This window comes from Aspergillus udagawae (genome assembly GCF_001078395.1).
Source record: "Aspergillus udagawae IFM 46973 DNA, scaffold_4, whole genome shotgun sequence".
Classification (NCBI taxonomy): Eukaryota; Fungi; Ascomycota; class Eurotiomycetes; order Eurotiales; family Aspergillaceae; genus Aspergillus; species Aspergillus udagawae.
In genome coordinates this window covers 1,698,652-1,725,685 of record NW_025091267.1, presented here as the reverse complement: position 1 = coordinate 1,725,685, position 27,034 = coordinate 1,698,652, and the positions used below count along the sequence as shown (strand labels likewise).

Here is a 27,034-nt window from a genome sequence, read left to right as displayed (position 1 = left end):
CTTAATATTATTGTCAGTACCAGTCAGCTACGGAGGGAGGATTGAGCACTGAGGAACTGTAGCTGAAGAAATGGCAGACCACATCGAAGGAGGGGCGTTGGGGATTGGCCCTCAGTGCTCGGTAGCAGGCAGATAATCGGCAGAGTGCACAGTTGGGCAGAAATGCGTGGCGGGCTAGAGGGGCCTTTGGGCATCCCAACCCGCTCATTCGTCGATCAAGCATATGGACCCAAGGCTTCAAGTGCGCCAATCTTAAGGTAACAAATGTACCCGCACCGGGCCGCTAATCTACCTCTGGTTGTGCTGGGCGCTTTTCTACCCTTCTTCCATGGATGAAATTCATCATGTGAGAAAGTGGTACTTTTGAGATACTGGAACTCCAGTGACAGCCGCCTCAGTATGGCCGGTGCATGCGAGGTACTCTTGGAAGTTGAAACCCCTGCTTTGTTGTCGCCTCTGATGGTGGTCATCATGATCTCCTGTGGCCAATAGCTTACTATGTCCGTTCCCTCAACTAAGGTACTTACTACATCTACATCATCGTACTTCAGCACCCTCGCTTGACTTCACTTGGTTGGCTGCGTGACTAGTTTCTCTTCATGATGATACAACACATTCTTCTCAGTTTTCCAGAGTACGCAACATCCTCGCCTCCTCTGGCTTTTCTCCTTCGATCTTGTTTGTAAGGTGTCATTTAAAGCATGATTACGTGATTCACGCTTTACTGGAAACCAGGACAGCAGACTCAGAACTTCTGGTACAGGCCATTTTCACAATCGAGTACAGAGTTGATGAGCGAAATTCCCTTTCCTTAGTCCTTACACTACTGCATTGATGGTCGCGTGCCGAATGGCGCGCTCGTAATTGCCTTGTACACCCTACTAAGGCTCTTCTATTCTTCAAAGACCATCACCAGACATGGCGTCTTCATGATCCATGCCTTGCGAGCGGTAGAAGTGCTGAGACACACATATCTGCTGCTCAAATGATATCGCAACAGGTGTCCTCTCTGTGCTGCATGATCTCCATTGGTTGATGCATCTATCCTTCGGCCTTGCAGTTGCATGGAACACAAGTTGCCGAACTGAGACCTACCATCCTTTGCCGGGCCTCCTGAAGCTCTCTGGTCAACGATGGAGTCAACCTAACTACGGAGCGCTCAGACGTGATTGTCTCGTAGTGCCCTTGCTCGGGAAGACGCCTTGATTAATTGAGGACAACGTTGTTTCGACTGTTTCGCTTTGAACTCTTTCGCTGCGAAGGTGTGGTGCGCGAATCGTGATTAGTATTAGCTGGTCACGTGGCTTTAAACCTTCTTCTGGAGCACATTTACGTACTTGCAGAGAGATATCCAGCTGGAATAATCTACTTCAGCGCATTTGAACCTATAGACCTCCATCCGCTCAAATTCTGCCTGCCTAGCTGGGCGAGAATTTGTACACAGCTCGACATGGACGCATGGCTCTCTCCATCAATTCGGAACAGTGGATTGTCATTCAGGTCCATGTTCAACCGCATCGGGGCTAACTGTTTCGGGTAGTAGCGCGGATCTCCGCCAAGATATCCCGAACCCATGTCTTTGGAGTCGTCTTGACGTGCTCGACAAGAACCAAATTTTCCAGGCCAAAACATGGTGCATCGACGACGTTACACTCACAAATTCAAGCATAGCGCTTGATACATACAGACTTCGCCATGACTATGGTACAGTCCGCTTCGACATGTCTCGCTCGTCTCCGGATCCCTCTGCCGCTCTGTCGTCTTCGCCCAGCAGCTCTCTGAAACGCCCTTCTCAGTTCACTTACCGCCAACTACAGCTTCTTCGTCAGGGTTCAACAGCGACTCCACTGAGGGTAATTGCTCATATTGACTTAGATGCCTTTTATGCACAATGTGAGATGGTACGGCTGGGAACGCCGCAGGAGACGCCTCTCGCTGTACGGCAATGGGATTCGCTCATCGCCATCAATTATCCGGCTCGATCCTTCGGGATAAGCAGAATGATGTCAGCCAGCGAAGCGCAGAAGCATTGTCCCGAGATCGTTCTGCAGCACGTTGCCACGTTTCGCGAGGGAGAAGGCGGGAAATGGGCTTACAGGAAAGACGCATTCAAGAATATCAGTACAGATAAAGTATGCCTGGATCCGTATCGTGCAGAATCCCGAAGGATCCTGAAAGTGATGAAGGAAGAGCTTTCAAGGTGGCACGCGGACCTCATGGACAGCGAACATGGAATCGGCTTGCACTATCAAGTCCAATCTGCTATCCTCGAAAAGGCCGGTATTGATGAAGTATTTATCGACTTGTCGCCGCTCGTATACGCTTTATTGCTTCAGCGGCACCCGGAACTACGTATCGGACCGCAGGGTGACGAACGCATTGCTCCGTTGCCTCGCCCTCCGACGACGGCGTTGGAATGGAGTACCGAAGACTGCTTGATAGACCTTGACGACAATGAGACGGAAGTTGATGATCCTGACTGGGACGATATTGCCATGCTCATAGGCTCGGAGATTGTTCGGTCAGTCCGGGCAGCTGTATGGAACAAGCTCAACTATACCTGTTCTGGGGGCGTCGCCAGAAACAAGATGATGGCCAAATTGGGAAGCGCTTGTAACAAGCCAAACAAGCAGACAATCGTCCGAAACCGCGCGATTCAGAATTTTCTGGGAGGCTACAAGTTTACCAAGATCAGAATGCTTGGAGGCAAACTCGGAGACCAGGTGGCTACTCTCTTCGGTACAGAGCAAGTGAGCGATCTGCTACAAGTGCCACTCGAGCAGTTTCGTGCTAAGCTTGATGACGACACTGCCAGCTGGCTCTACGGAATTATTCGTGGTGAGGATAGAAGCGAGGTGAATCCAAGGACTCAGATCAAATCCATGTTATCCGCAAAGTCATTCAGGCCGAGCATCAATTCCGCAGACCAGGCCGAAAAGTGGTTGCGGATCTTCGCGGCCGATATCTACGGTCGCCTTGTTGAGGACGGTGTGCTTGAAAATAGACGCCGTCCGAGAACCGTCGCTTTGCATCATAGACAAGGTGGTCAAGTACGCTCTCGCCAACTTCCCATTCCAGGTTCAGCAACAATCGACGAGAGTCTTTTGTTCGAACTTGGTAGAACATTGCTCCGGCAGGTCATAGGCGACGGACGTGCATGGCCGTGTGCCAACCTCTCCTTGAGCGTCGGCGGCTTTGAAGATGGAGTCAACAAGAATCAGGCGATAGATAGCTTTTTACTTCGCGGTGAACCGGCGAAAGGTGCCGCTCAGGTCACGAGAAATCCTGACTCAGCGGGACGCACAGGATCAGATCACCATGTCGAAAAGCGGAGGAAGATTGACAGCAGCGGGATCAGGCGCTTCTTCAATTCACCCTCTGAATTTGCCTCTGAAGCTATCTCCTTTTACTCAGATTCAGCACAGCCCGGTGAGAAAAATGAAGATGACGGTACAGGTGCCCTTCAAGGCGAGTCATCCTTGCCAGGTGCTCAAGCGATAGCGACTTCATCCGCCTCATATACCTGCAATAGGTGCCAGAAATCTCTCCCAATCGATGACCAGAACGAGCATGAGGATTGGCATTTCGCCAAAGATCTCGAACTTGAAGAAAGACAAGCAACTAGAAAGAGTCAGCAGGTGTCGCGTCTGAATACTTCGGATACGCCTCAAGCTCGTGGAAGAGGTGGTCGAAGTGCTCGCGGAAAGCCGGAGAAGGGACAGACCCGGCTCAGTTTTGGATGATGGTTCAATTAACTCTGGCTCTAACGTCTGACAGTCTCCCGGTCTACTAGGTAGCGGCCCTACTGCGAATGGTGTGGGCATATCAATCACGCATTATTTGCCTAACCTACGAAGGTTCAAGTGTTACCGATATCAATCCCACTCTTTTAAGCTTGACTGATGGTGCCTGATCGTTTCCTGGATGAAGCATTCCACGATCTATGGATTGCGTTGATGTTATTGCAAACCTTTCCAGATTATTAGATGTGATTACCTCAGAGCTTTTAGGAGATTATCGGTCTGCCCAGTGTATAATCATCGTGTGTAGGAGCGTCATTCCCGTCAATAGCCTTCTTAGGGAGTTTAACATTGTGAGCCAGAAAAGCATTATCCACGCTTAATTGGCTGTCTGTGGCTCTCCAGACTTGGTCTGAAAGCTGCAGCTTGAGCCTGGCTGTGCATTGAGGCGATAACCCCTAATGTCATCATATAGACTTTTGCTCGTTACCACTATATTGATCAACTAAGATGTTTCAACCAAGAGGTCTAACGTGTAGCGAGAACGTTAGTCTACGGTTGAATATATACCTAAAAGATTGCAGACAGCATGTCGCTCTTTAATCAATGCCATTGCCAAGCGAGATGCCGTAGTTTTCATCTTATAATCATCAATTCGGTCAGTCCAAATAGCTCATTGGTACCTGAGTTGACCCAATGTCAGCGAACCACGGTTCAAGAAACCGTGCAGACAGAAGTATGAACCTATTTTCAAGGTCGGCATTTTTACGTCCTGCTTTAGTTCCTATCGAAAATTGTCGCAGCTTCAATTTCTTTGCTTGATTGCTCGTGTCTACGCCTCAACGAAAATGACTAGTTAACTACTGCACGGCTGCATGACATCAGCAACGCAGCCGCGGGGTCAGGAACTTGTTCGTTGGCAAGGCTCAATCCATGCTCTTTACGTCGCAGCAAGCTACTCATCCTGTAATTATTTTCTGGCCCTCGGCAGCTTCTGAAGTTTATCATCGACCGACTTCGTTCGATATTTGCCAGCGGTCGTCGGACCCATCTATTACCCCTCGTGCAGTGCCCCTCACCAATGATTTCGATGCGTAGAAAAGCACGACACAATAAAACCGCACTACTTTCATCGCTCAGGTTCTATCTCGCTTCAGTGGTGACAGTCTTGCATCTCTCGGATTTTGGATATGTCCCGACGAGCACGAAACCATGAGTACTACGAGGAGGACCTCTACGAGGAAGAGAGCGATACCTATCGACGTCCGCGGCGGTCTCGACGCGAGCGCTTCGCCGAAGACGATGAATCACAATATGGACGTCGAATGTCCGCCCCGCTTCCCGTGGAAGAGCTGGAACGCCTACACATACGAGAACGGTCAAAGCCCGACTTTATTCGCGAGAGCTTTGATCCGCCGCGGAACCCTGGCCCCCTGGCTGTGATGCGAGAGCGGGAGGAAAAAGAGATGGACACGGCTCCGCGCGAGACATTGAGGGGTTACGAGCGGGACAGGCATGAGCGTCGTGAGCAACCTCGGCATAGGAGAGCCCCTAAGGAGGAGGACATTTACTTCCATGAGGAATTGGAAAGACGGAGGTATACAGGGGACGAATATGACGAGGGAGAAGTTGAGCTGCAGAGAGAAAGGCCGTCGAAACCGCGACGTAATCTGGATAGCGAGGAGGAATTCGTACGCCTACGTCGCGACAAGAGAGGGAGGAAAGGCTCGCGGATGAAACACTCGGAATTTGAGATTGAGCGAGATGAGCTTTATCGCCGTGGGCCTGATTCCAGGCGGGAGCATACTAGGCTCCACAGTGATGTTAGAGAACGTACACCAGCAGCACACTTACAACCGAGATTTCAACGGCAGCCGGATGGAGACGAAGAGGATGAAGAGGATATTATTATCCGAAGAGATGAGCGGAGGAGGGGTCGAACGGGGAGATTCAAGGAAAAGGAAAATATTACCATACGAGAAAGAAGGATATCGACGTCCCCGGAGTCGCCAAGTTCGAGAGAACTCTCGCAAGTTCGGAAGTCTCATGTTACATCTCGTGAACGCATCAACGATGGTAAGTTGTGACATTTAGGCCTCAAGTCGGATGCTTATCTCCCGTCCGTCGCAGGTTATGAATTGCCTCGTGCACCACGCGCACCCAGTCCAGAGCCTTCTTCTCCGAGTAGCTTCGAGGAGTTGGAGATTCGTCATCGGTAAGCCGATAATCATTCCATTGAAATTTGAAACACATTCTTACTTCTGTATAGTACACGAGGACGCCCAGCAAAAGAGAAGATCATTATAGAACGACGCAATGATGCTTCACCTCCATCCATCCTTTCATCTTCGGAATCTGACAGCAAGAGTGAGAACGAAATCGACATCACTCACGCTAAGTTCAAGACTTCAAACCGACAAGAGGACGTTTTAATTATGGAGCGTCAACCCCAACACCACGAAAGTGATGAAGAGGTCCAAGTCTTCGAGGAGGAACAGTATACCCGACGCGATGCGGGAGGGCCCCAGCGGCGGAGCACACCCACAGTCACGGTTGAAGATAAAGCGATAATCCGGCTTGACTCAGGAAGCCATGGCAGCGCAGACCAGGAGATGCGACGGGAGCGGCGTGTATCCACACGGCGATCCCGATCCGTCAACGGCCACGGAAGACTGTCTGACGAGACAATCGACCGCAAACATGGTCGAATCGGACGGCGATACATTGGCGTAAAAGACAAACGAGATCGTCTCTGGACAGAAATCACCAAGGACCTGGTGGTCAAGGAGGCCATTGAGCGGGCTGGCTATGAATACGAGGAAACGGACTCGTTCTATTACATATTCTCGTATCTTGGATATGTGAGTCTAGGCCCTCTTGTCCAAGCCCACACTTCCCCTTCTAAATTTCGTGGCTGCCTCCGGCCCAGCTGACAGCTCTCCACAATCATAGGACGATATATCAGCCCTTGTCGCACTATCGGAGGACATCCGCCGTGCACGACGCCAGCGAATTCAGGAGATCAGTAGGGAGCGAGCCTCCATGCGTATTCCATTCGCACCTGAACCAGTCACACCCGCTCCCGTGTTACCGGGGAGGCCGGTGTCTCCGCGTCTCCGACCTCGGGATGAGCGGAGACTGAAGAAAGAGCGGGAGCTCATTATCGAAGAAGGACGATGGAGACCAGCTCCGGCTCCGTTGAACAGATGGTGACGGAGCAAGTTCGCTCCACCGTTGAGAATGACTGGAGTGTGGCTTCGTCAGACGGTCGGTCCGTCGTTTTCAATCCTCTTATGATTCTGAGCCTGAAATAGATACCGACAACAGATACCCGAATTTTTTCCCTTCCTGTTTGTCAGTTACCTCTTGAGATTTATCGCTCTATCTTTTTCCGGGTGCTCTTATGACCATCAGCAGACGCATGTTGGTCTGTCAGGTCAGCGAATGCACGCCCCTGGTCTATCTAGTACTCTGAAGCAATAGTAGGAGATCAAGGGCATGCCCAGCTCGTATCAAGAGTAGCTGTCAAATGATATTCGAGGAATTGATAGATATTCTCAATCAACCACCTTATCCACACCTGACTATCCCGCAGCCTTCATGAATTATTTATATGGCAGATGACGTGGATCCACGGAGAACCTCTAGTGCCATTCGATATGTTCCAAACATGCAGTCCAAGGCACCGAATGACCGATCAACTGTCTCAGAATTTGTGGATACTGTATTAGCAGGGCAGGACCCATACTCCGTACTTGCTTTCATGTATGGTAAATGATCCTGCTTGATGCATGTTACCAAACATGATGTGCGTATTTTGTACTATGCATCTAGCGAGCGATAGTTAAGACATACGGAGTACGACCATAGTGTGGCAAAGGAGACAAAATCCTCCACCAAGACTCCATTCACACATTAGGTAGTTCAACTACCTTGAATAGCTATGAGGTGTTGATCAGTTGTGCAACCGATGTTTTGGTGCCAGTCGACTTAAGGCCTGCAGCGGCAAGGGATGAAAGATACAGCCTATAGTTCGTTGTGACAGCCAAACACAGCGATTCCAAGCAGAACAGCTTACTCATCGGAGTCCAAAACTTCGATGTACCACAGTACAATTCCACTCCATAACAACTCCAAATTTAGGACCAGACGCGAAACGTATTGCCATGACATAAAAGGAGGTGGGGGGCAAGGACGCCACAGAAGTCAAAGATTGGTTTCCACAATGGAAATATATCAGCGGAACGGGAATGGCTGCATTGGCACAACGCATTAGGCTAACTTAGTGGTCAAGTGTCAACTACAGGTGCTATTTTAGTTCTGCCTCGTTCTGTTCGCTTCGGCTTGTTGTTGTTCTGCGTCTGATGGGGTTTGACTCCGGTTGGAATCTCTGTATAACCTCCTAGGATGAGAATGACAAAGATATGAAGGAATGAACCGCTCCTACTTCTGCCAGCTCACCCGTAACCTGTCTTTCTTGAGGAAATTGATTGAGCAGAGAGCTGAATATAGTTAGCCGGTGTTGGGAAAGGTCCAGATAGTGTCGGGACTCTATTGAGTAAGGGATCGGCAATGGCCAATCGGCGAATCGAGGGGCATTCAGAATTCCACTTTTCATTCCTTCAGCCACAATCAAAAGAAATGAAGGATGGAGGATCGACTGGTTGTTGGAAAGCTAGTGGGAGCGGTGAAAATTACGAATGTCAATATTTTTGTACTTAGTCTAAGGTACCACCATTACAGGTCCTGTTCTAGGTGTCTAGAGAAGCTTCCCAACAGTTCTGTATGCTGACAAAAGCCACATGATGGTAAACTTCAAGTCGCGTACAAAGTCATATGCCTTGTCTAACCCCAAGTCGAACCAGATATGTAGAACAAGCTCAGGAGGCTTTCCACTTGTGGTGGCCAAGTTGGCAGATGCCTTCTCCGCAGTATTCTTGAGAGTAGACTCGGACATAGGGCCTTGTAAGTCATTGTCGTTATCTACCTACTTATTCAGGGTGACAATATTAAGTAGTACCTGCGGAGTAGACGTTCCTTGCTCCCATGACTGCCTGTCACTTCCACCAAGCTCAAACTAAGGAAGGTCGCGAATGAGTCAACGAAGACCAGAAAGAAATTCAAAAGGCGGGGCTCGCTTCCTTATCAATCGACGAGACATGCCACTAGAGACTATCTTAGGGTTGTCGTCACTTGCTTTTGTACGACTTAAATGGTCAGAAGTAGAGTTTGATTGTAAGTGCTGCAGGCTGCAGCGATGCAACTCTCGCTTCGCATAAGTGCGGGTTCCTTCGTCTGCAGGAAGCCGGAAATTGTGGGAAGCATATTTTATATTCTGTACGTCTTTGGTCTGATTGGCCTTTTCAACCCTAGGGTGATTCGTTGTAGTTAAATTGTTCTGTTTAGTCACATGAATAGCACTTGAGCTGAGAGTGCCCAGGTAGCGATCATATAACCAAGGTGACGTCGTAAATTGATTTAATTGAGCAAGTTCGCGCAACCGTTCCCGAACGTCGGGGTGGAATGGGATGATGAGATATGATCTTCAGGGCAGTAAATCAGGGCAGTAAATAGAAAAAGATAGGCTGCGTATAGTGTCTCAACAGGGACATGGTTCCAATAGTGGGCATATCACGAACACACCAGAAATATATGTTCAGCTACATCAGCTGATAATAATAATACTAGTGACATCGACAGAGTTGCAGGTGGATTGCTATTGTATTTCCACGAAAAGCATTACACTGTGAACACAGCAATTGCGTGCCTTTAGAGTTCTAGATCCAGATCGCCGGCTTGCTTCTGTGTTGTCGTGACACCTAAACTTTCATGTGTGTTTGTCATCACGATGATCTCATGGATGTAGCCTTCATGCGCCAAAAAGCATAGCAGTTTCACGTTCCTGTCCCTCTGCCGCTCGAATCAAAGCATGGGTGGAAGATATATTTTGGGTCATGAGTCCATTCAGTCTAGGGTCTATCATTTACAACATCCATGGATTTCCTCGGTGGCCGCCCTTGGGTACCAGTACGGGATATCGAAGAGGTACCCTGGTAGGGTAACATAGCCAACCATATACCACGTACCTTAAATGATGCTTGATTATAAGGCCAGATGCAGGACGAAGCATGAGAGCTGAGATTACTTCTATCAAATGCTCTAAGTACAGAATTAACATTCTAGACCACCCATTTGTTTCCAGAATCCGGAAACCCAGTTGCCAAGATGGTGCTCCACTTTTCTAGATACATTTTCCTGATGTCGTTGTGCGTGGCTGGGAAGTGATGATTCAGACTTGGAAATCCACTCATTCTAAAGCTCTCCTTCAGATACTGGATCAGTTTTTATTCTCAGGCCTCATCTGCTTGATCCAGCTCGGACATCCCTGAGCATTTACCTTAGGAACGGAGTCCAGGTATATCGCACGGTATGTGCGATTTGGAATTAGTACCACCTACAGTGTAGGCTTGGTCCCGCAGAATCCAATGAGAGTTTTCATATCGGAGTCCGTGCTCCAGTCTAGGGCGCTGAGTTGCTTGGAAATTAACGGTATGACCGGCAGATCCCATTTTCCAGTATCATCTGTAAGGTAAGTTTTGTAATTACTTAAATACAAATTATGCATGTGAAAAGCAATATGAATAGTTGAAATAGTCTCTCAAAGTTTCAGTCTACATTGCAGAATGTAAAGTTATTGAGATCCAGTACCCGTACGGAGAGCACCTTACGTATGCCCAAGTTATCAAACCGCTGAACTGTTGAATGGAATGACGCGGCCGATGGAGGGATAAGGTATATCTCTTAGTTGTGCCACAAGGCTTTGGTCTAAGAAATTGATATTTATGATTTGATCCAAAGTAGTCAGATAATACCATGGCTGTGTCGAAGCATGCCAGTATGATTATACTTTCAACGTACTTAAGCTTCGAGCTTGACTAAGATCTATCTAAGTGGTTTCAACTTGACATTCATTTGCATCGGGAAACAGCGATTCACATGAAGTAGGTAGGTAAATAGACCTCATGTAGCAGCATGTGTAGCAAGCATTGATCATTATATAAACACTTAAGGCAGCAATATGAGGCCCGTTGCTCCTTATGATTTTTTTACCCGGAGTACAGAGTAAGGTACCTACCATATCATCTACCTAACCCCCATTAACATATAATAATACTCTTTTTGCTGGAATGTATTTTTCTACAGATTGTCCAATGGGCGGCTGAATCTTGAAATAAACGCGCCGACTGATCTTTGATCTGGTAGAACATTTTTGCATTATTAATGGTCGAAAAGTGCTGATTAGACAAGTACATAGACTGATAGACAGTGCTTGAAGCTAACAGTGTCCTATCTCAGACTCAAACCAACCTTATTATGGCAGGAAACTTAAATAGCATCGGCATCCTCAGGGCCGGTACCAGCAGACATCACCGCATCATGAAGGCTGAACGTACCCGTTTCGGAGGGTCTACAAAATCTTCATAATAATCAGTCACATCATGTCGTACTTATTCCTTTAGGAAACAAAAATCCACAAGCCCTTCTCAAGAAAAAAGGCTGTCGCGGTCTCCCAGTCTGGCCAGCAGAGCTCCACTGCCTTGTGGGTAGGATGCTAAGGTCGGCACTAGGTATGTCAATTTCTCTCACATATATCCATGAATGTGCCTCATATTTCCATTCCCCAGGTACGGAGTACGGGATTGGGTTTCAATTTCAAATTGCAAGGTGACCTGCTTGTCAGATATGAACTCCCTTTTCTTCTCCCTTGAGCTTCAGGTTTGTGCTGAAATAGCAAATTACTGTAGCAAGAGACGCAGCTTACGCAAGTATTATTTCCTGGGATCCATCTTAGAGGCTGCTTTAGGTGCGCTTTGAGAGACCGTATGGATCCACTTATCCTGTCACAATTTAGGCCATTGTTTTTGTTTACAAGTACTTACCGTATAGACATTCCTGTCATTTTAGAAAGGACGGTAAGGTATAACAGCACCTCAATGGTTCAACTTTATAATATCGTACCACAATGTATTGATTGTCTTTTATTTATTATGATTATTCTTATCGTTATTTTTAAGTTTGGAGACTACGTACCTAGTAAACAAGATCCCGGTCTACAAGGTGCTAAATACTTGCTTCCTAAGTTCCCAGTTTCCACTGCAGGACGAAAATTAATTCACCCAACCAACTCGCAACCTTATCATTGTTCAATCCTAATCGACTCTCCCGCTGTCAAACCACATCCTCCTTCTCCCTCATCCATCTCATTCTCTTTCTGATTTCCCGTTTCTGTTGACATCCGGGAATTTCCACTCGCTTCTTCTCTGCCTGTCTTTCGTTCTAGTCCTTCGTTCTAGCTCCTCCCACTTTCCCAGTCGCTCAGCTATCGGTCGCTCGACATTCACTCTGGCTCGTGCCTAGGAGCCTCTCGTCGGCTTCTCCGGTTCTGCCAAATGCCTCGTTCTGAGCCCCGTCACAAGAAAAAGCAGGTTTAATTCCAACCTGAATCCTTGGAGACTTTCCAGCTTCAGAATAATCCTGTGAGTGCCTTCCTGATTGAACTTGCACCTTTTCTTTTCTCTAGGTGCCATCAAAACCCTGGCTCATGCTGGATCGGCACGACTAAACTACTCTTAGGTTCCAGAGGTTATCTATCTACGGGACTGGGGACGTTCGTTGGACAATCAACTATTACACTCTCTGAGGTGTTGGACCTATTTCGACATCATTTACCCACGGAGCATATGCTCTTAGCGTCTTAGAGCTTACCATAAACGCTTCGTCGATCTAACAATTATTCTATTCCACCTGCCGACCATCAAATACAGAATTCCTTGGTGACAGGACCAGGTGCACATTGAGCATAATCAGGGGAGGGACAGTTAAAACGATTGGACAGTTTCAGAAGTCTGCCGAACCAGAATTGCACACGGACAGGACACAAAAGTAGGGGTTGGAATACAATATCTCCTAATCTGCACCTGCCAATCCAATTTCGCCATGTTCTTCGACTTGAGTCTTCTGCTGCTTGCTTTACTTGCATCGCCAGTTGTTTCCGATATCACGTACTGCTCTTCCGTGAACACCGGTTCCTCGTTCTCTGCCAGTAGGTAGCCCCAACGACCTCTCTCTGCCACCAAGTGATATCTGATCTTTTCTCCTTACAGACATCAGCATCTACCAGTCGAATGGACTCTGCACGCAGACCTGCAATGCTGATTATGCCTTCGCAATCCTCCAGGGTAAAGAATGCTGGTGCTCGAACATAGCCCCCAACAAAGCTACGAACACCGACATTTCCGATTGTGCCGTAGGATGTCCAGGATATCCGACAGACAGCTGTGGAGATGCCTCTAAGGGCCTGTATGCTTATATTCAGATGTCTGTACATAATCCTTCAGGCACAGCAGCTGCTCCATCGTCAACAGACACGACAAAGTCCACGGTCAGTAGTCTTTTGCATTGAACTTCGTCCCCACGCGACTCATCTATTGCCGACCACCCCGAGGAGCCCTTGAACTCTCATTGCTAACGTCAGTATAGTCCGACAAATCCAGTACACAGACCACCGACTCTAAAACAACTACCACAGCACCTACAACTACTCAAGATACTGTTTCGGTTCAGACTATTGCTGGTCAAGTGAAGACTATAACAGTCTCGGATGCGAAACCAGCTGCGACAGCGACCTCATCCTCGTCGGATTCACAAAATGGAGGCTCTGGAGTTTCGGGTGGAACTATTGCCGGCGCTGTTGTTGGCTCTGTCGGTGGCTTAGCGGCAGTCATCGCGATTATCTTCTTCGTCCTTGCATCCAAACGTCGCTCGCGAGCTCAGAGCCCCGATCCGAGCGTTTCGAACGTTCTGCTCGACGGAAGGCAAAGCAAGGGCTCTCAGATGAGTATCGTGAAGGGCATGTTCTCTGATGGGCATAGTCACACGTTATCCGCCGGGTCTTCGATAACACCCCAACGTATGCCAACTTTCACTGATAACCGCTTGAAAACGGACACTGTACTTTATGGGGGTGGGCGTCGGGATAGCGACGTGTCACTCCAGGATAATGAAGACTACTCGCGTCCGGTGCTGCGGGTTAGTATTTCCCGTGTCGTGCGCACATCTTGACGGGTTTGGTACTAATATTTCTTTCATAGCTGACAAACCCCGATTAAGCACGGAATCCGTGCACTACGAATTTCTTTGCTTTTATGCATATTGGAAGCTCTTTACCTTGTGAATTCAACTTGTGCGACTCGGCGAAATCAGCGGTCTTATGATACCCAATTGTCACATAGTCCTTCTTTTCTTCCTTACATTTGAAGCATTGGCCTTTTTTCGGTCTTAATGACTGCAAGCTCCCGGGCATTCAACTCGTCTATGGCTGCGATTCGGAACATCAGTGGAGCATCGGCGAGTATATGAACGACAAGTCAAGTCAAGTCATCCTAATAGGGGTACATTTTCATTCCTCAATGAGATACGATCCTCATTTCCAGCCTACATTCCTTTTGAGCTTCACACTGTTTTGTTACCACTGAGCATTGTGTACTTGTGTACATCAGAAAGTGCATGGCAGCTGTGTTATTGGTGGGAGTACATAATGGGTTTCAGACTGCTTGATGCTAGTGTCATCATTAATCCCCTAGGGAATTCTCCTCTTCCCGTCTTATTGTTCGAGTGCATTTCTCATTCGTCAGAGCTCACGAATTTCCTTCAGTTTCTTGTCAAAATAGAATTGTGAGCCGGATGAATACAGAGTAATTGAGACTTCAAGTTCTCAAGGTGAGGCAGATGTGTAATAGGTGTACCGTATTTCTTTGAAATGGGACTAGGCACGCCTAGTGCTATGTGATATCATTGCAGCAAAGATCTCCAAAAACAAACTTGCGGCTAGCAGTTCGATTGTTGAAACAAAAGCAAGAAATGAGGCAAATCAGACTAAAACAGACCGACGCCGTCCAAAGAACCCAGAAGACAAGTTCCGACCATTCCCAACCACGGACACCTGAGATCAGCAAGCACCGCGAGGAAAGAAAAGGGACTGGATAGTACATACCTCCCATTGACGCACTCGACTCGGACAGTTCTATGCTCATTCTCTCATCACAGTCTAGATGACAGAGGATCTGTTAGCTGCCCGCCGCAAGAGATATTTCAAGACAGCCGGGGATTCCAGTGCGAGATGTGCAGGCACCTTACCATAATTATCCGTCTCGGTGACGTCCGCATTGCCCTCCTCGACGAGAATCCTCACGACCTTTAGCCAGCCGACCTTAGCCGCGAGATGCAGAGGAGTCAGACCGCCAGGACCTAGCGCGTTGACGTCTACTGTACTCCTGGAAAGCAGCAGACGCACGATACTGGGCATGCTCTTGTGCAACCAATAGTGCCCGTTCTGGCGCACCGCATGGTGGAGCTCTGTGAGGCCCCATTGATCGGGGATACCAACCTGGATTCCATGCTCGAGCAGCGCGGCGGCGATCGATACGCTTCTCTCCGCAATTTCTCGGCCAACATACTCCATTGATTGGTAAACCGCCTGATGACTGAATTCCAGGGCGGCATGGAGGGCGGTTTTGCCGGCGTGGTCCCTAATGTTGATGTCGATACCGGCTGTGATGAGAATTTTGGCGAGTTCGGCACTGCCCTCGTAGAGGGCTGACCAGAGAGCTGTCTTGCCCCTTGTCGACTGGGAGGAAAGCAGTTCAGGGTACTTTCCAATCAGGAATTTAAGGACATCTGGGTGGTTAGTATTTGTCGCAGCATAGTGGATTATAGTTCTGCCATCCGGGCTAATTTGTCCAAAGTCTGCACCTTTGTCAATGGCGGCTTTGATCACGTCCAGACTGCAACAACTAGCAAGGGTAGAGTGGATGGGGGTGTCGCCGGCGATGTCAACACCGGCTGTGATGAGAGTTTTGACGAGTTCAGCGCTGCCGTTATAGATGGCTGACCAGAGAAATGTCCTGGCAGATTGGGAGGAAAGCAGCGCAGGGTACTGTTCAACGAGGAATTCAAGGACATCTGGGTGGTTAACATTTGTTGCAGCGTGGTGGATCGCCGTCCTGCCATCAAAACTGGGTTGTCCAAAGTCAGCACCTTTGTCAATGGTAAGTTTGATGACATCCAGACTGCAACGACCAGCGAGGGCGTGTGTGACCCTTGCTTGAGTATAATCGGCTCCCATACTTATCAGCTTTTTGACTATATCATCGCCCATTTTTATTGCCTCAAGAACAGGCGAGTTATATGGCGCGCACACGTCGTTCAAAGCAGGGTTGGCCCCGTGCTCAAGCAGAAGGTCCACGGTTGGCTCGTCCTTAGCGCGGACTGCCAGTGAAAGCATGCGGTGTCCGTCCAAGTCATAGGCGTTCGGGTCGACACCTGCTTCTAGGTAGTTTCTTACCTTGTTGAGTTGATGACGCCGGATGGCCTGAACGAGCGGCTGGGAAGGCACCCTGTGCGTCCGTTTTCGAGTACGAATACCCTTTCCATCCTCGTGAAATGTGATCCGCTGTCTGTACTCAGCTTCATCAGCGAGGGCATACTGCTTGGCAGCTCTGGCTAGGAGACGTTGCAACGTACCGTTGAGCCTCCGGGAGGTTTGGCCGAGACTGGCCACCGATAGAGGATCTAGGTGGTCAGTGATCGCCAGGAGAAGTTCCATAGGCAACTGCTCAAGTTGTGGCATTTTTGCTTAGGGAGTCACTATTTGCTTGAAAGATGTCAATGGAGGTGGTCAATTGTGCGGATTGTATAGAATATCTTTGGGTGATTGTTGAAGGGTTGAGTGATATGTTGGCTGAAAAAGACATGGCACATCTGTGAGCTTTCACACTTGCTTTATATTCCTCCAAGTGAGACATCCCTAATGTACTCTCTGCTTTCCTGCACGACTATGAGTCAATAACTTGTGAGTACAATAGAGGGTTTGGAGATCCCTGACAAAGACTCTTAAGAGACATTGTTCATTGGTGCACATTATGGAAGCTCAGAATGAAAGACTCTTTAAGGGACGTTGCAAGACTGTAAGTCTCACAAACTAGATTTCTCAATGGCAAAAACTTTTCCTCAACGGCGTCGTCAATGTCGAGGATGAAACTCGAGGAACTACCGAAAGAAAGACCTTGTCCTTTCGTCTTCTGCGAGACATCCCTTTGCCCGTTGAACAAAGAGATTGTCAATGGCTTTGTACATTTTCAGGACTAGAGCGGACTGAATGCCACAGACCAAGGGAAGAGATGTATCTTAAGGATATCGAAGGCTCCGAAAGTAGCTGCACCGTGACGAGGTGACAAAGAGTCAAACCTCATCCTTGATGGGTAGCCAATAACTGTCCTTATTTTTCTTTATCAAGACATGCGCTGTAAGAGAGTGTCTCTCTATTGTAAATGAATGAATCTATGTGAAAGTCAAGGCACGACAAAGCAATAAAGACCACAAAGCATTGTTGTCCCCGTTATTGCAGTTCCACCTTATCAATGTATGACTGTGCATGTATCTTGCAGAGCCAGCCCTTCAAGGCCCACACAATCCTGTCCATCATCTCATCAGTGAAGTTCTTACCGAAGAAGACCCCCTCCTGTGATCGTAGGTTTATGTCCTTGACGTTAAAGTGGAACCGCGCGAGGTGATCTGCATCTTCCCATTCATCCTTTTTAGGATGTGGCTTGCTATATTTTAGCACACCATAGGCCTCGCCCGTCAAGATCCGGTTCTGAATCTCGCCGATCCCTTTGCCTCTCTCCTTTGCATATTTTTGCTGAGATGCGCCCAGAGCTCTGTCCACCATGGTTTTACGATGTCAGATCGCAGCCATTCGATCCATTCATGGTCGTCTTGCAGCTTCAGTGCCTCCTGTAATTCTCTCTTGGTACTTTGCACTTTCCTTCCTTTCGGGCCCGTGTCTTTCCGTTCGGTGTCTGGTATGTCCGAGAAGTCAAAAGAAAATTGTGGTTCGTCATCCATTGGTGGATGTTGGAAATGTGTTTCTAACAGAAGGGTAGATGAGCAGGGAAGATGTAGATGGGGAGATGCGAAGGGGAAGATGAGGCTGTATATAGAATCATGCTTGATACTTTTAATGAGCAGAGTGAACAGAGTCAAGGTCAGTAAATAGTAAGAATGAACTGAGATAATAGTAAGAGAATAATGATATCTTTATATTATTCTTAACCATAATTTCTCTTACTTCTCTTTCACCTTACCTTTCTTTTAGATTAGAAACAGACCTACTACTATAGATTATGGCTATATTATAGTATTAATATAGTTCTCTTTTAAGATATCAAAGTAAACAGAGTCATGGTCAGTAAATAATAAGAAGAAACTAAGATAGAAGTAAGAGAAGAATAATATCTTTAGGGTAATACTATAACTATATAACACTCCCCTATCTTTATTTTTCTCATTGCTAGAAGACAAAGCGCTGTCCGCATTTCCCAAACGGGCAAAACATTCCCGACTGGGTTCCCCCGCTCCCTGCCTCGGATCTTGAAGATGTATCTGCAGCTCTATCCTTACGACGATGACATCATGAATGATATCGAATGAGTTGCAGACTCACCATGGGATCTCGAAAATGGGGCTGGCAGCTGGTGAGATATAACAGTAGATGATAGGAAAGCTCGCTGTCTCTTGTCTGGGATGGCTCTCCAAACATTGGATACAGGGAAGCCGGATGGTTCTACAACATGCGCACCGGCATGCTGAAAGGCCAGTGTCCTGATGTTGCTACTGCTACAACAAAGCTGAGTGGTCAACGCTAACGTGGTCGCAGTACACTATAAGAAATCGGATCCGAAGGTTTATTCTAACCAATGCTATGGTCTTATCATGTTGCTCTCACCTTCATCCGCATCTGATATCTGCTTCTCCGCACCGAACGTAGTAAGTTCAAGCAGGTCACGATAGAGCATATCTTTGGAAACACGAAGCAGAGAGAAGTCCTGCTCGATCACACTCCTCGTGTCCGTGTTTGATTGCTTTTTTATACCACAGAAGACATCCTTAGAGATATAATCCCTTTCATAGATCTTGTGGCCACTTTTGCCCTCCGAACAGGCGTAGCTACATGTTGTATGTCTGTTTTCATTTATATATCGCTTCACAAGGCACATGAGGATGCAGATATTCGGTATGCTCGGTGACTGGTGGTTGTCCGGTCTGGCCCTGGCTGCGCTCGTTGGGCTTTATTTCACTTTCGATCGATCCCAACGCAGAGAAGTCTGGCCGAGAATAAGTCTTCAGAGCCGCAAAACGTCAGCTGCTGGAACGCCTCCAAGATCTGTATCACCCGACAAGAAGCCAGGGATCGGTTCTGTGTCCCAAGTAAACTATGCCAATGTTTTACCACCACAGCGTCGGCAGGCCCTCGCTGCCTTGCGAGAGAGCCCGGCAGAGTCGAAAGAGATTGATGAAGCCGAAGTCAGACGATTCATTCTGCCGATGACAATGGATTACCGAAATTGTCAAGAAGAAAGGTATACTCCGACAGGGTTCTCAGTAGAGGAGATCAAAAGGTTAGGAGACTTCCCGGACTATGCAGCCCTAAGTGGCGTGCCTTTGCCCCATCCATACGATGAATTTGTCATTGACAAGGCCCTACCGAGGCCATATCGTCCGTTCCGGTGGACATACCATCAAACCATGTGTAAGCCTGCCTGACCAGCAACAAACCGTCCACTAGAAAACCCCCGAAAGCGGATTTAGGAGCTGACAGTCGGTATTTCCCTACGTATAGCACTAACGAAAATGGAAACGGACTGGTGGATTGAGCTCGAAGGCACATACAAAGCTCGAATCGCGCAACGCAAGGAATTATACGCCAAACACGGCTCATCACTGCTCGGCTATCTTCCAGGGTCTGAATTAGCCTGCAAGGAATTGATGGAAATGGTCTTGCAGTTTCTGTGCGCCCGCTATCCTCAGTACTTCTCGCTAGAGGGCAAGAGGATATTCAAGAACAAGATCCTCGACACCGAGCAAGACATCAGAGCCAAGCATCCTTTGGAGGTTCTCCTCGACAATGTCCCCGAAGACTTTGCGATCATGCTGCGGGATGCGGAGACAGGCTTCTATTTCCTCCGCGCGGCAGTGGTTTGCTCTGCTCTAGGATGGAATGTTGGATTGAAACTAGGGCTTCAGCTCCATCAAATCCATGAGCCGATTCCGGACTATAAGGAAAAGATGCAATTCTCTATGGATCGGTAGGTCCAAGCTACAAGGAGAGCGGCAAGCCCAAGGGGTCGCTGACAAGTTCTCTGCTAGGTTCTTCTCCAAAATGCCAACAGATAAACCAATCCAGAGAGGGTCCTGGGGTCTAGAGGTCGGACAGCCTCTGTATATGCCCCCGGGGGATCCTCATGAGAAACTTCGTTTCTCTCAAGACCCCAGCCTGCAGTTGGCTGATTGCAATCTGCGAGTGGATTGGCAGACACTGAGACGTCTGCCTCTGTCGGCAGCGGTCGTCTTCAACTTCAAGGCACTATTCACGCCCGTGTCCGAATTCCGTGATGAACCATGCGTACCAGCCTTGGTAGCCAAGGTCCTCAAGGAAGGAAAAGACAATCTGATGAAATATAAGAATACATGGCACGTGGAGCATATCGTGCTTCCGAAGCTTGAAGAATGGGCTAAGGAGCAAGAGGGGCAAGGTCTCGTAGACAAAAATTGGCAAGTGGCTACCTTGGACGAGAGCCCTTGGTTCAGGAACTGGGAGGACAAATGGCATCGCCAGCAAGGTTTTTAATTAGTTTGTTTGAGTGGTCCAAATGATCTTCTTGGTGCTTCTGTATAACTGTATAATCTTTATTATCAATGGATACCAAGCTGCTTCTAGCTATACACATACCTACAGCAAACAAGAACGCAATCTACATGATATGTAGAGTCGAGGTCATATTGAAGCAAGAATATTCGACATGCTGCACCAAGATCATCACCTGGTGGCGGTTTGGTGAGGTTTGCCATAGACTTCTGAACTCAATCGGAGGTCATTATTTTGCCCAGGAAGTTCCAGCAACACCACATATTGGCTCTGGCTTCCTTAAGCTTCGACTGTGACTCTGGATAGCTTCAATAAGCACCTGGCGACGAGGATGCCTTGAGTCCGCTTGATAATGAGGCGCCCCCTGTCCTGTCTAGCTCGCGCCAGTCTGACTGGCGCGAGCGCGTGAGGAGCTGGATTGGCAACGGGGTACGCATCAGTCCGTATATTGAGTGACAATGGCGGCCAAGAATTGTAGCGTGTCAAGAGATTTTCGAGATGCCGATTATGGGGTCCAGTGACCCGCTCACTCGTCCTCAGCCGCCCCGCTAGACCGTGACTCGCTATCGTGGCTGCCTTGGTCGCTCTCCTTATCCAATTCTTCCAGTTCGTCGGCCAATGGACTGATGCGCTCGTCCAACAAATCCAGATCCTCCAACTGTTGCCGTGCCGGTAACTTCCAAAGACTAGTACCGCACACACGGTCCTTCGTCAGAAGATCGTCGACAAACTGATCCATATAGGTAAGCACAAACGTGTCGCGCACTCGTCGTTTCAGCTTCCGGTAGTCGAGAAGGAGTGGTTCCAGTGTCTTGTAGACGTCGACTGGGTCAAAGGTCAAACGCACGTAGAACGCCGCCAGGGCGCGGAGGTATTTGAAGTCCCCCCGTTGTCCAACCACGCCATTTCGAGCCTGATCCTCCGCCGCGGCCTCTGTCTCTTCGTCACTGCCCGGATCGGTGTAGTTGAGATATTCCAAGATGATGTCACGCTCGGGGTTGAGTTGCAGCAACTTGAACGCAAGACAAAGAAACGGAGTGGGTTTCTCGGCGACACCATATGTACCGCCGATAGATGTCAATTCAACTGCGCGATCGCAGAGTGTTGCTGCGTTTAAACCGAAGCACTGTTCTTTCCAGTAATATGAGTCTGTAATGCGGTCGCGAACGGCTTTCTCGAACAATGTGGCGGGGTTGACACCGCGGACCAGGGGCCCTGAATAGCCACGATTGTCAAGGAGGGTACTCGCATCAGCACGATGGGAGGACATGTTGAATAAAATCGGAAAGTGCCGATGTGGATGCGACTTCAAAGGTTGTCCGCGAAGAAAAGACCAGAAACTTTGAAAAGCAGGAAGATCAGCTGTGGCTGTGGCGCCGAGGCTGTGCCAAGACGGAGACTCTTATCGATAGTCGCACGGGCAACCAGCGGAGAGGTAAAGCGGAGGAGCTGGTGATGCAACCTGTGTCTCAGGTCCGCTGTTAGCAGGTTTTGTGGCTTCAAAATACAGACTTTTATCAATAACGATCTTGATGATTTATGGTATATAATTTAATTGTGTATGGTGGTGTTTATATTCGTGTGCTCGATGCTCAGTTCATGCGTCGCTGTCTCTCGTGCATCTCAGGAACATCAACACATATTACCCGAAACGGAAACTAGATCGGTCCAAGCATACCGACTGATGTGCACTTCAAGTTACACACAGTCATGGTGCTTCTGTCCTCCTCAACAGTCTCAGTCATCCTCTCCACTGGCGTGGTCTGCCTATTTACTCTTCTCCTTTTTCTGTCCGGCTACGTTCTCCAGCAACAGTCTGTCAGAAGCATCCAGAGTGCTCTTCGACCTCCCACGGTTCCAGACCCGATCACCGGCCACGGATCAGCAGCGTCGTCATTTCAAAAACGCGAGCAAGATTTTCTGTCTGATCTGATACCTGAGAAGCAGCAAAAGCATGTCTCTCATCATGCGCAGCCTGGAGCAGGAGGCAACTACGCATATCTGCAACTCCTGTCCTCGCCCAATCCATCTGATATCTGCTCCGCAATCCTCTTCTTCAAACAACTTGCTACAAACGACACAGCAATAAATGACCGATTATTTATGTATCCTCGGGAATGGGATCTGCTGTCATCAGACGAGGTTTCGCACTCCGTCACAACAGCTCTTTCTTTGCTCCGAGCCGCAAGCATCAAGTACAACGTCTGGCTTCTCCCCATCGACATGACGGCGGCCACGTCCGCGGGCTACAAACCGACAGATACCAAACTTCTTCGTCTAGGCCAGATCCAGTTCATGCAGTACGACAGTGTGCTATATGTCCGAACACCCGGTCTGTTGCTCGACACTGCCAAGCTAGACGAGATGCTCCTCTCCCGGCCATTGCCCCTGAAATATGATAAGAATCGTGCCGAGTCCTTCAATAATGAAGCGTGGATCCCCATGCCTCTTAGGCCGGACCGTGATGCTGTGCTTCCGCCGGTGTACCTGATCACGGTCAACAACGTGAAGAACGGACAGATTGAGGCCCGCGGCCATATCCCCAATGTAGCTCTCCCGGGCTTCGGGGGTCTGGTCACCAGTCCCAGGGGTGTCCACTCACCTGAGGACAAGGGTAATGAGCCCGATGATGAACCAGGGTATGTCTTCTTTGAGCAGGATGGGGAAGGTCATGTTCAGTGGGCGCAGAATCCGCTGTTCGGTGCCTGGAGAGCACAGCAACATGAAGTTTGCGAAGGCGTCGACTTTGATGAAATTGCTCATGATTAGCAACATTTTTCTTATGATCGTTCGTGTGACCATCTTGCGTGCTCTTGGTTTGGTTCTTGGAAGGTGTTTGGGTATAATTACACTTTGTGGCGTTATCACTTTGGGAAGTAGGAGTGTTCTACCTACCTATATATATACGCGAATGCAAATACGAATAGTCATCATTCCATACCACGTATCTCTTATCGGAAGTGTTGCCAAATTTTAAGATTTAGTATAAGTAAACACTATAGTCTAGGAGACTGTCTAGATGTTCAATGCCGTTCGTTGCGCTATCATGAACAATGGCCAGCACATGCAATCAATGAATGCCATGACCTGGTTCCCCTTAAAGATAGCCTAAACAGAAAGAAACATTGACAGTCTGTCCACCTCAAATGAGGAGCGAACAAGATGACGGAAATCTGCCGGGATATATTATATATGACAGGAAAGAAAAAGGAATCATCGAGGAACGTTGATCTCGTAGCCCAGCAAAACCTCGGTGGTATTGCCTTCCCAGCCTCTATTACCACTTGTCGAGATCATAAACCGACAAGCCTGGTCAATATATAGTTGTGATATAGTCCCTGTGCGGTGCCCAGGGATGATGAGAAAAGGTACAGTGGAATGGCGGGCGACTTGCTCGTGTTTCAAATCGTACAATCGAAGAATATCATGCGACGCACTGGAAACAATTGGTCAGCCGGATGCGATGACGGTGAGAGACAAAGATACTGTAGTAGTTAACGAAGATAAATAGAAATATTACTCACCAAACAATATGTCGCCCGTTGGGCATCGCCTTGAGCGCCGTCACCGGTCCACTTCCCTGGGGGAATTTAAAGGTCCTCTCAGGCTCTCGTAGACCTTTATGAAGACTGAATTCCTCCACAGTTCCATTTCGACGCCCTGCATAGATATAATTCCCGTCCGGAGACCAGCATGCATTCATGCACCATGGTGGAGAATTGTAGGGTGTGATCCGAGCAACGGGATCGGCTTGCCGTCTGTCCCATACTCTGATTGTGCCGTCGATGGACGCGGCAAGAAAGGTGTGATCTGTTACTACGTTCGACTCTTGCTGTGTTGATGCAGCAGACTCTTGGGTCTGTGAATGTGGCTCTAATTCCTCCGCGTGTGGTAGACCGTTCGTCACCGGCTGCGACGGAACGTTTGGAAGCTCAGTCCCCAGAGATTCGGTCATTGGGTTGGTCGTGGTAGCATCAGCACTTGCGTTGCCGGCTGCGGTCCCATTTTGTTGATCCATCATGTCGGGCTCACCATGTGCATCGGCATCAGCATCAGCATCGGCATCTGGAAGAATGCCGTTGGCAAGAGCTTTGCCAAACTCGTCATCCTCATCTATTCCAAACGCATTTCCCGATGTCCCCGCACCTTCACCACCGCCGCCGTCTGCATCGCCGAACAATGAATCAGCCCCGCCAAAGAGAGAATCTGCTGGGGATCCCGCCTGCGGGTTTGCAGCAGCGCCACCTTCACCTAAATCGTTCGATGTATCCATGGAATTGAAGTTGTCGGTGCCGCTGGCATGGTAGTTTGATGAGTAGGTGCCATTCGTCTGAGGCAGCTCTGATGTATCTTTTGGAACAGGAATAGTGGATTCTGGCCGAATCTCGATCGCCGCGACCTGCCCGGCGCTGGCACCAAAGACACGCCGCGTCTGTCCAGTATTCAAATCCCAGTCAAACACTCGCTTGTCCCAACTCCCGGATAGCAATGACTTCTCATCTGGGGTCAGATGCAGTACCGAGACGGCCGAAGTATGCTGCTGCAGGAGAGCGATCTCTTTCCCCTCATCATGACGAACTGACTGCAGACGGATACTGCCTGACTCCAACCCCGATAATAGCCATAGGCCTTCGCTATGGCTAGCTAGGGAATAGACTGGTGACACCGCGTGTCCATCCATGCACTCCCAATATGTCATCAACACGCCAGCCTTCATTACGCTATCGACGAAGGGATGTCGTTGCGCCACGGTCAGCATCAATTTGCTGTTGACTGAATCGACCCAATTGAACTTTCGTACATATCCATCAGACCCTCCGCTAAACACCCATCGCATGTCGGCTGTTGCTGTCACTGCGTTTATCGATGTACTATGAGGGGCGGCCGTGGTCGGTACTATGTCATAGGTGGATGCTGTTAGACATTCCGGACGAGCTTGAGGATGAAATACGGAGGTCAAGTCGGATGTGATGTTTGTAGAGCCAGGGGAGGTCATTGGAATATCAGGATTCGCTTGAGATGCGATACCAGGCCCTTCGGATGCGCGGCTGGTATTTGAAGGGCTTTCCGCATCTTGATCGGCGTCGGCATCTCCATCGGCATCATTATCATTCCCTGCGTCATCTGCGTCTCTCAGAGTGTCTTCCATTTCGTCGTCCGAGCTTCCATCTTGCGAGCCTATGTCGCCTGGTCATCAGTAACTCTTTCAAGAATCGTGGGATAACGGGTGAAGGGCTCACCCGCAAGATCTCGATCATCGTCGTCCCCGATTGAGGTCATTTTGACGTCGCAGAACCCCTTGCTCCTGAGATTCAGAGTCGCAAGCACCGAATTTATGAGTTGGAGCCTATCCTCGATGCGTCAATCGCTATGCAGTCCGAACAGTTGGGATTTGCGATAAGGCGCAGGGATGCCTCTTGGGTTGGGTGGAGGAATTGCTGCGAATTATGGACTCATGGCTCAATTCGAACATGAAATCACTTCTCCTGGGCTTTGGAGAGATAAATCCAGTAGCCACAGTATGAAAAATCTAGGATTGATACTAGACTCTTTATTCATGTGCCTAATGAAGCCATTAATCCTCTGCCGATAGAATGGGCCAATATCCATTTTCCCCAGATGTCAGTCACGTTGATTGCCCGCTTTGTGCCTAAGGCCACAACTGCCTATCTTGGGTTAGCGCCATGATGGGATATCAGAATCGCCAGAAACCACATACTTTCCCGTCTCACTGATCTCCAGTTGACTTTTGATTACTTTTTCTCTTTCTCTTTCCTTTTTTTTTTTTTTTTGGCCAATGGTCTAAACCAATCAGAAAGAGAGAATAATTGATCTGGGCCTGTCAGGGTAGTGGACTATCACAAGGGCAAACAGCAGATTGCAAACGATATGGAACCTTCAACCTGTATAGCCGACGGGATCCAAAGAGATAAGTCTGGGATGGCACATTGTACTTGAAGGGATATTCTGAGTCTATTTATTTCAATATATTTTATTCATGCAACCTTTTCAAAGGCTGTTCGCATCAAAGCATAGCACCACAGTTCTCATTGTTGGCATAGAAAAGCTTTCCTTTATGGGATGATAACCGCTATGGGGATACAGGTAGTCCTGAAAATAAAGGAAGATATAGTCCTGCAAAAGATGCTGGGCTATTGATTTCAGATTAGCGTCTGTGCAGAGACGTTTGTTTAATATAAAAGAGGACAAAGAGGGTGATGAAGACATGACGGACTGATAGGGCAGCTTGATTTCGTTTGCATCTCACTATTGTTTCCCTTGTATCCCACCCTTTCCTTCTCGGAATTGTTGTTCAATCAAGACTGTCACTCTTTCCTCATCCTTGTGAATACAAACTTGGTTTCCCCTTCACTTCTCTCTTCCATTGCATGAGAGCTTCACTACATTTTTCAGCGAGCACCAATACTGTTTGATCCTCAGCTCACCGTATAGCAATTCGTTCTTGTCTAATACCGTTTCAAACCCATCATCCAACTTATTCCTGTCCTGCACAGACTTTTCTCGTTAA

The 27,034-nt window shown here is 48.4% G+C and overlaps 9 protein-coding genes across 9 annotated transcripts; 5 read left to right on the top strand and 4 right to left on the bottom strand.

The window, feature by feature from the left end:
• Positions 1–1,721: 1,721 nt before the first annotated feature.
• Positions 1,722–3,743, top strand: Aud_005996 (DNA-directed DNA polymerase eta; the record flags this gene model as incomplete). The annotated part of the gene is made up of 1 exon (XM_043290905.1): positions 1,722–3,743. The coding sequence occupies one exon, from the start codon at positions 1,722–1,724 to the stop codon at positions 3,741–3,743; it is 2,022 nt and encodes a 673-aa protein (XP_043146840.1).
• Positions 3,744–4,930: 1,187 nt separating this feature from the next.
• Positions 4,931–6,953, top strand: Aud_005995 (uncharacterized protein; the record flags this gene model as incomplete). Its single annotated transcript, XM_043290904.1, has 4 exons — positions 4,931–5,816; positions 5,871–5,955; positions 6,010–6,601; positions 6,693–6,953. 4 exons carry the CDS (start codon positions 4,931–4,933, stop codon positions 6,951–6,953), a joined length of 1,824 nt encoding a protein of 607 aa, XP_043146839.1.
• Positions 6,954–12,737: 5,784 nt separating this feature from the next.
• On the top strand, positions 12,738–13,862 carry Aud_005994 (WSC domain-containing protein; the record flags this gene model as incomplete). The annotated part of the gene is made up of 3 exons (XM_043290903.1): positions 12,738–12,843; positions 12,905–13,182; positions 13,281–13,862. The coding sequence occupies 3 exons, from the start codon at positions 12,738–12,740 to the stop codon at positions 13,860–13,862; spliced, it is 966 nt and encodes a 321-aa protein (XP_043146838.1).
• Positions 13,863–14,847: 985 nt separating this feature from the next.
• On the bottom strand, positions 14,848–16,428 carry Aud_005993 (F-box domain and ankyrin repeat protein; the record flags this gene model as incomplete). Its single annotated transcript, XM_043290902.1, has 1 exon — positions 14,848–16,428. One exon carries the CDS (start codon positions 16,426–16,428, stop codon positions 14,848–14,850), a length of 1,581 nt encoding a protein of 526 aa, XP_043146837.1.
• A 768-nt stretch (positions 16,429–17,196) lies between these two features.
• On the bottom strand, positions 17,197–17,529 carry Aud_005992 (uncharacterized protein; the record flags this gene model as incomplete). The annotated part of the gene is made up of 1 exon (XM_043290901.1): positions 17,197–17,529. The coding sequence occupies one exon, from the start codon at positions 17,527–17,529 to the stop codon at positions 17,197–17,199; it is 333 nt and encodes a 110-aa protein (XP_043146836.1).
• A 1,331-nt stretch (positions 17,530–18,860) lies between these two features.
• Aud_005991 (heme-dependent oxidative N-demethylase family protein) lies at positions 18,861–20,487 on the top strand (the record flags this gene model as incomplete). Its single annotated transcript, XM_043290900.1, has 3 exons — positions 18,861–19,389; positions 19,480–19,945; positions 20,007–20,487. The coding sequence occupies 3 exons, from the start codon at positions 18,861–18,863 to the stop codon at positions 20,485–20,487; spliced, it is 1,476 nt and encodes a 491-aa protein (XP_043146835.1).
• Positions 20,488–21,031: 544 nt separating this feature from the next.
• On the bottom strand, positions 21,032–21,775 carry Aud_005990 (PRP38 family protein; the record flags this gene model as incomplete). Its single annotated transcript, XM_043290899.1, has 1 exon — positions 21,032–21,775. The coding sequence occupies one exon, from the start codon at positions 21,773–21,775 to the stop codon at positions 21,032–21,034; it is 744 nt and encodes a 247-aa protein (XP_043146834.1).
• A 440-nt stretch (positions 21,776–22,215) lies between these two features.
• On the top strand, positions 22,216–23,274 carry Aud_005989 (uncharacterized protein; the record flags this gene model as incomplete). The annotated part of the gene is made up of 1 exon (XM_043290898.1): positions 22,216–23,274. One exon carries the CDS (start codon positions 22,216–22,218, stop codon positions 23,272–23,274), a length of 1,059 nt encoding a protein of 352 aa, XP_043146833.1.
• Positions 23,275–23,718: 444 nt separating this feature from the next.
• Positions 23,719–25,785, bottom strand: Aud_005988 (WD40 repeat domain-containing protein; the record flags this gene model as incomplete). The annotated part of the gene is made up of 3 exons (XM_043290897.1): positions 23,719–23,941; positions 24,030–25,683; positions 25,746–25,785. The coding sequence occupies 3 exons, from the start codon at positions 25,783–25,785 to the stop codon at positions 23,719–23,721; spliced, it is 1,917 nt and encodes a 638-aa protein (XP_043146832.1).
• Between the last annotated feature and the right edge of the window lie 1,249 nt (positions 25,786–27,034).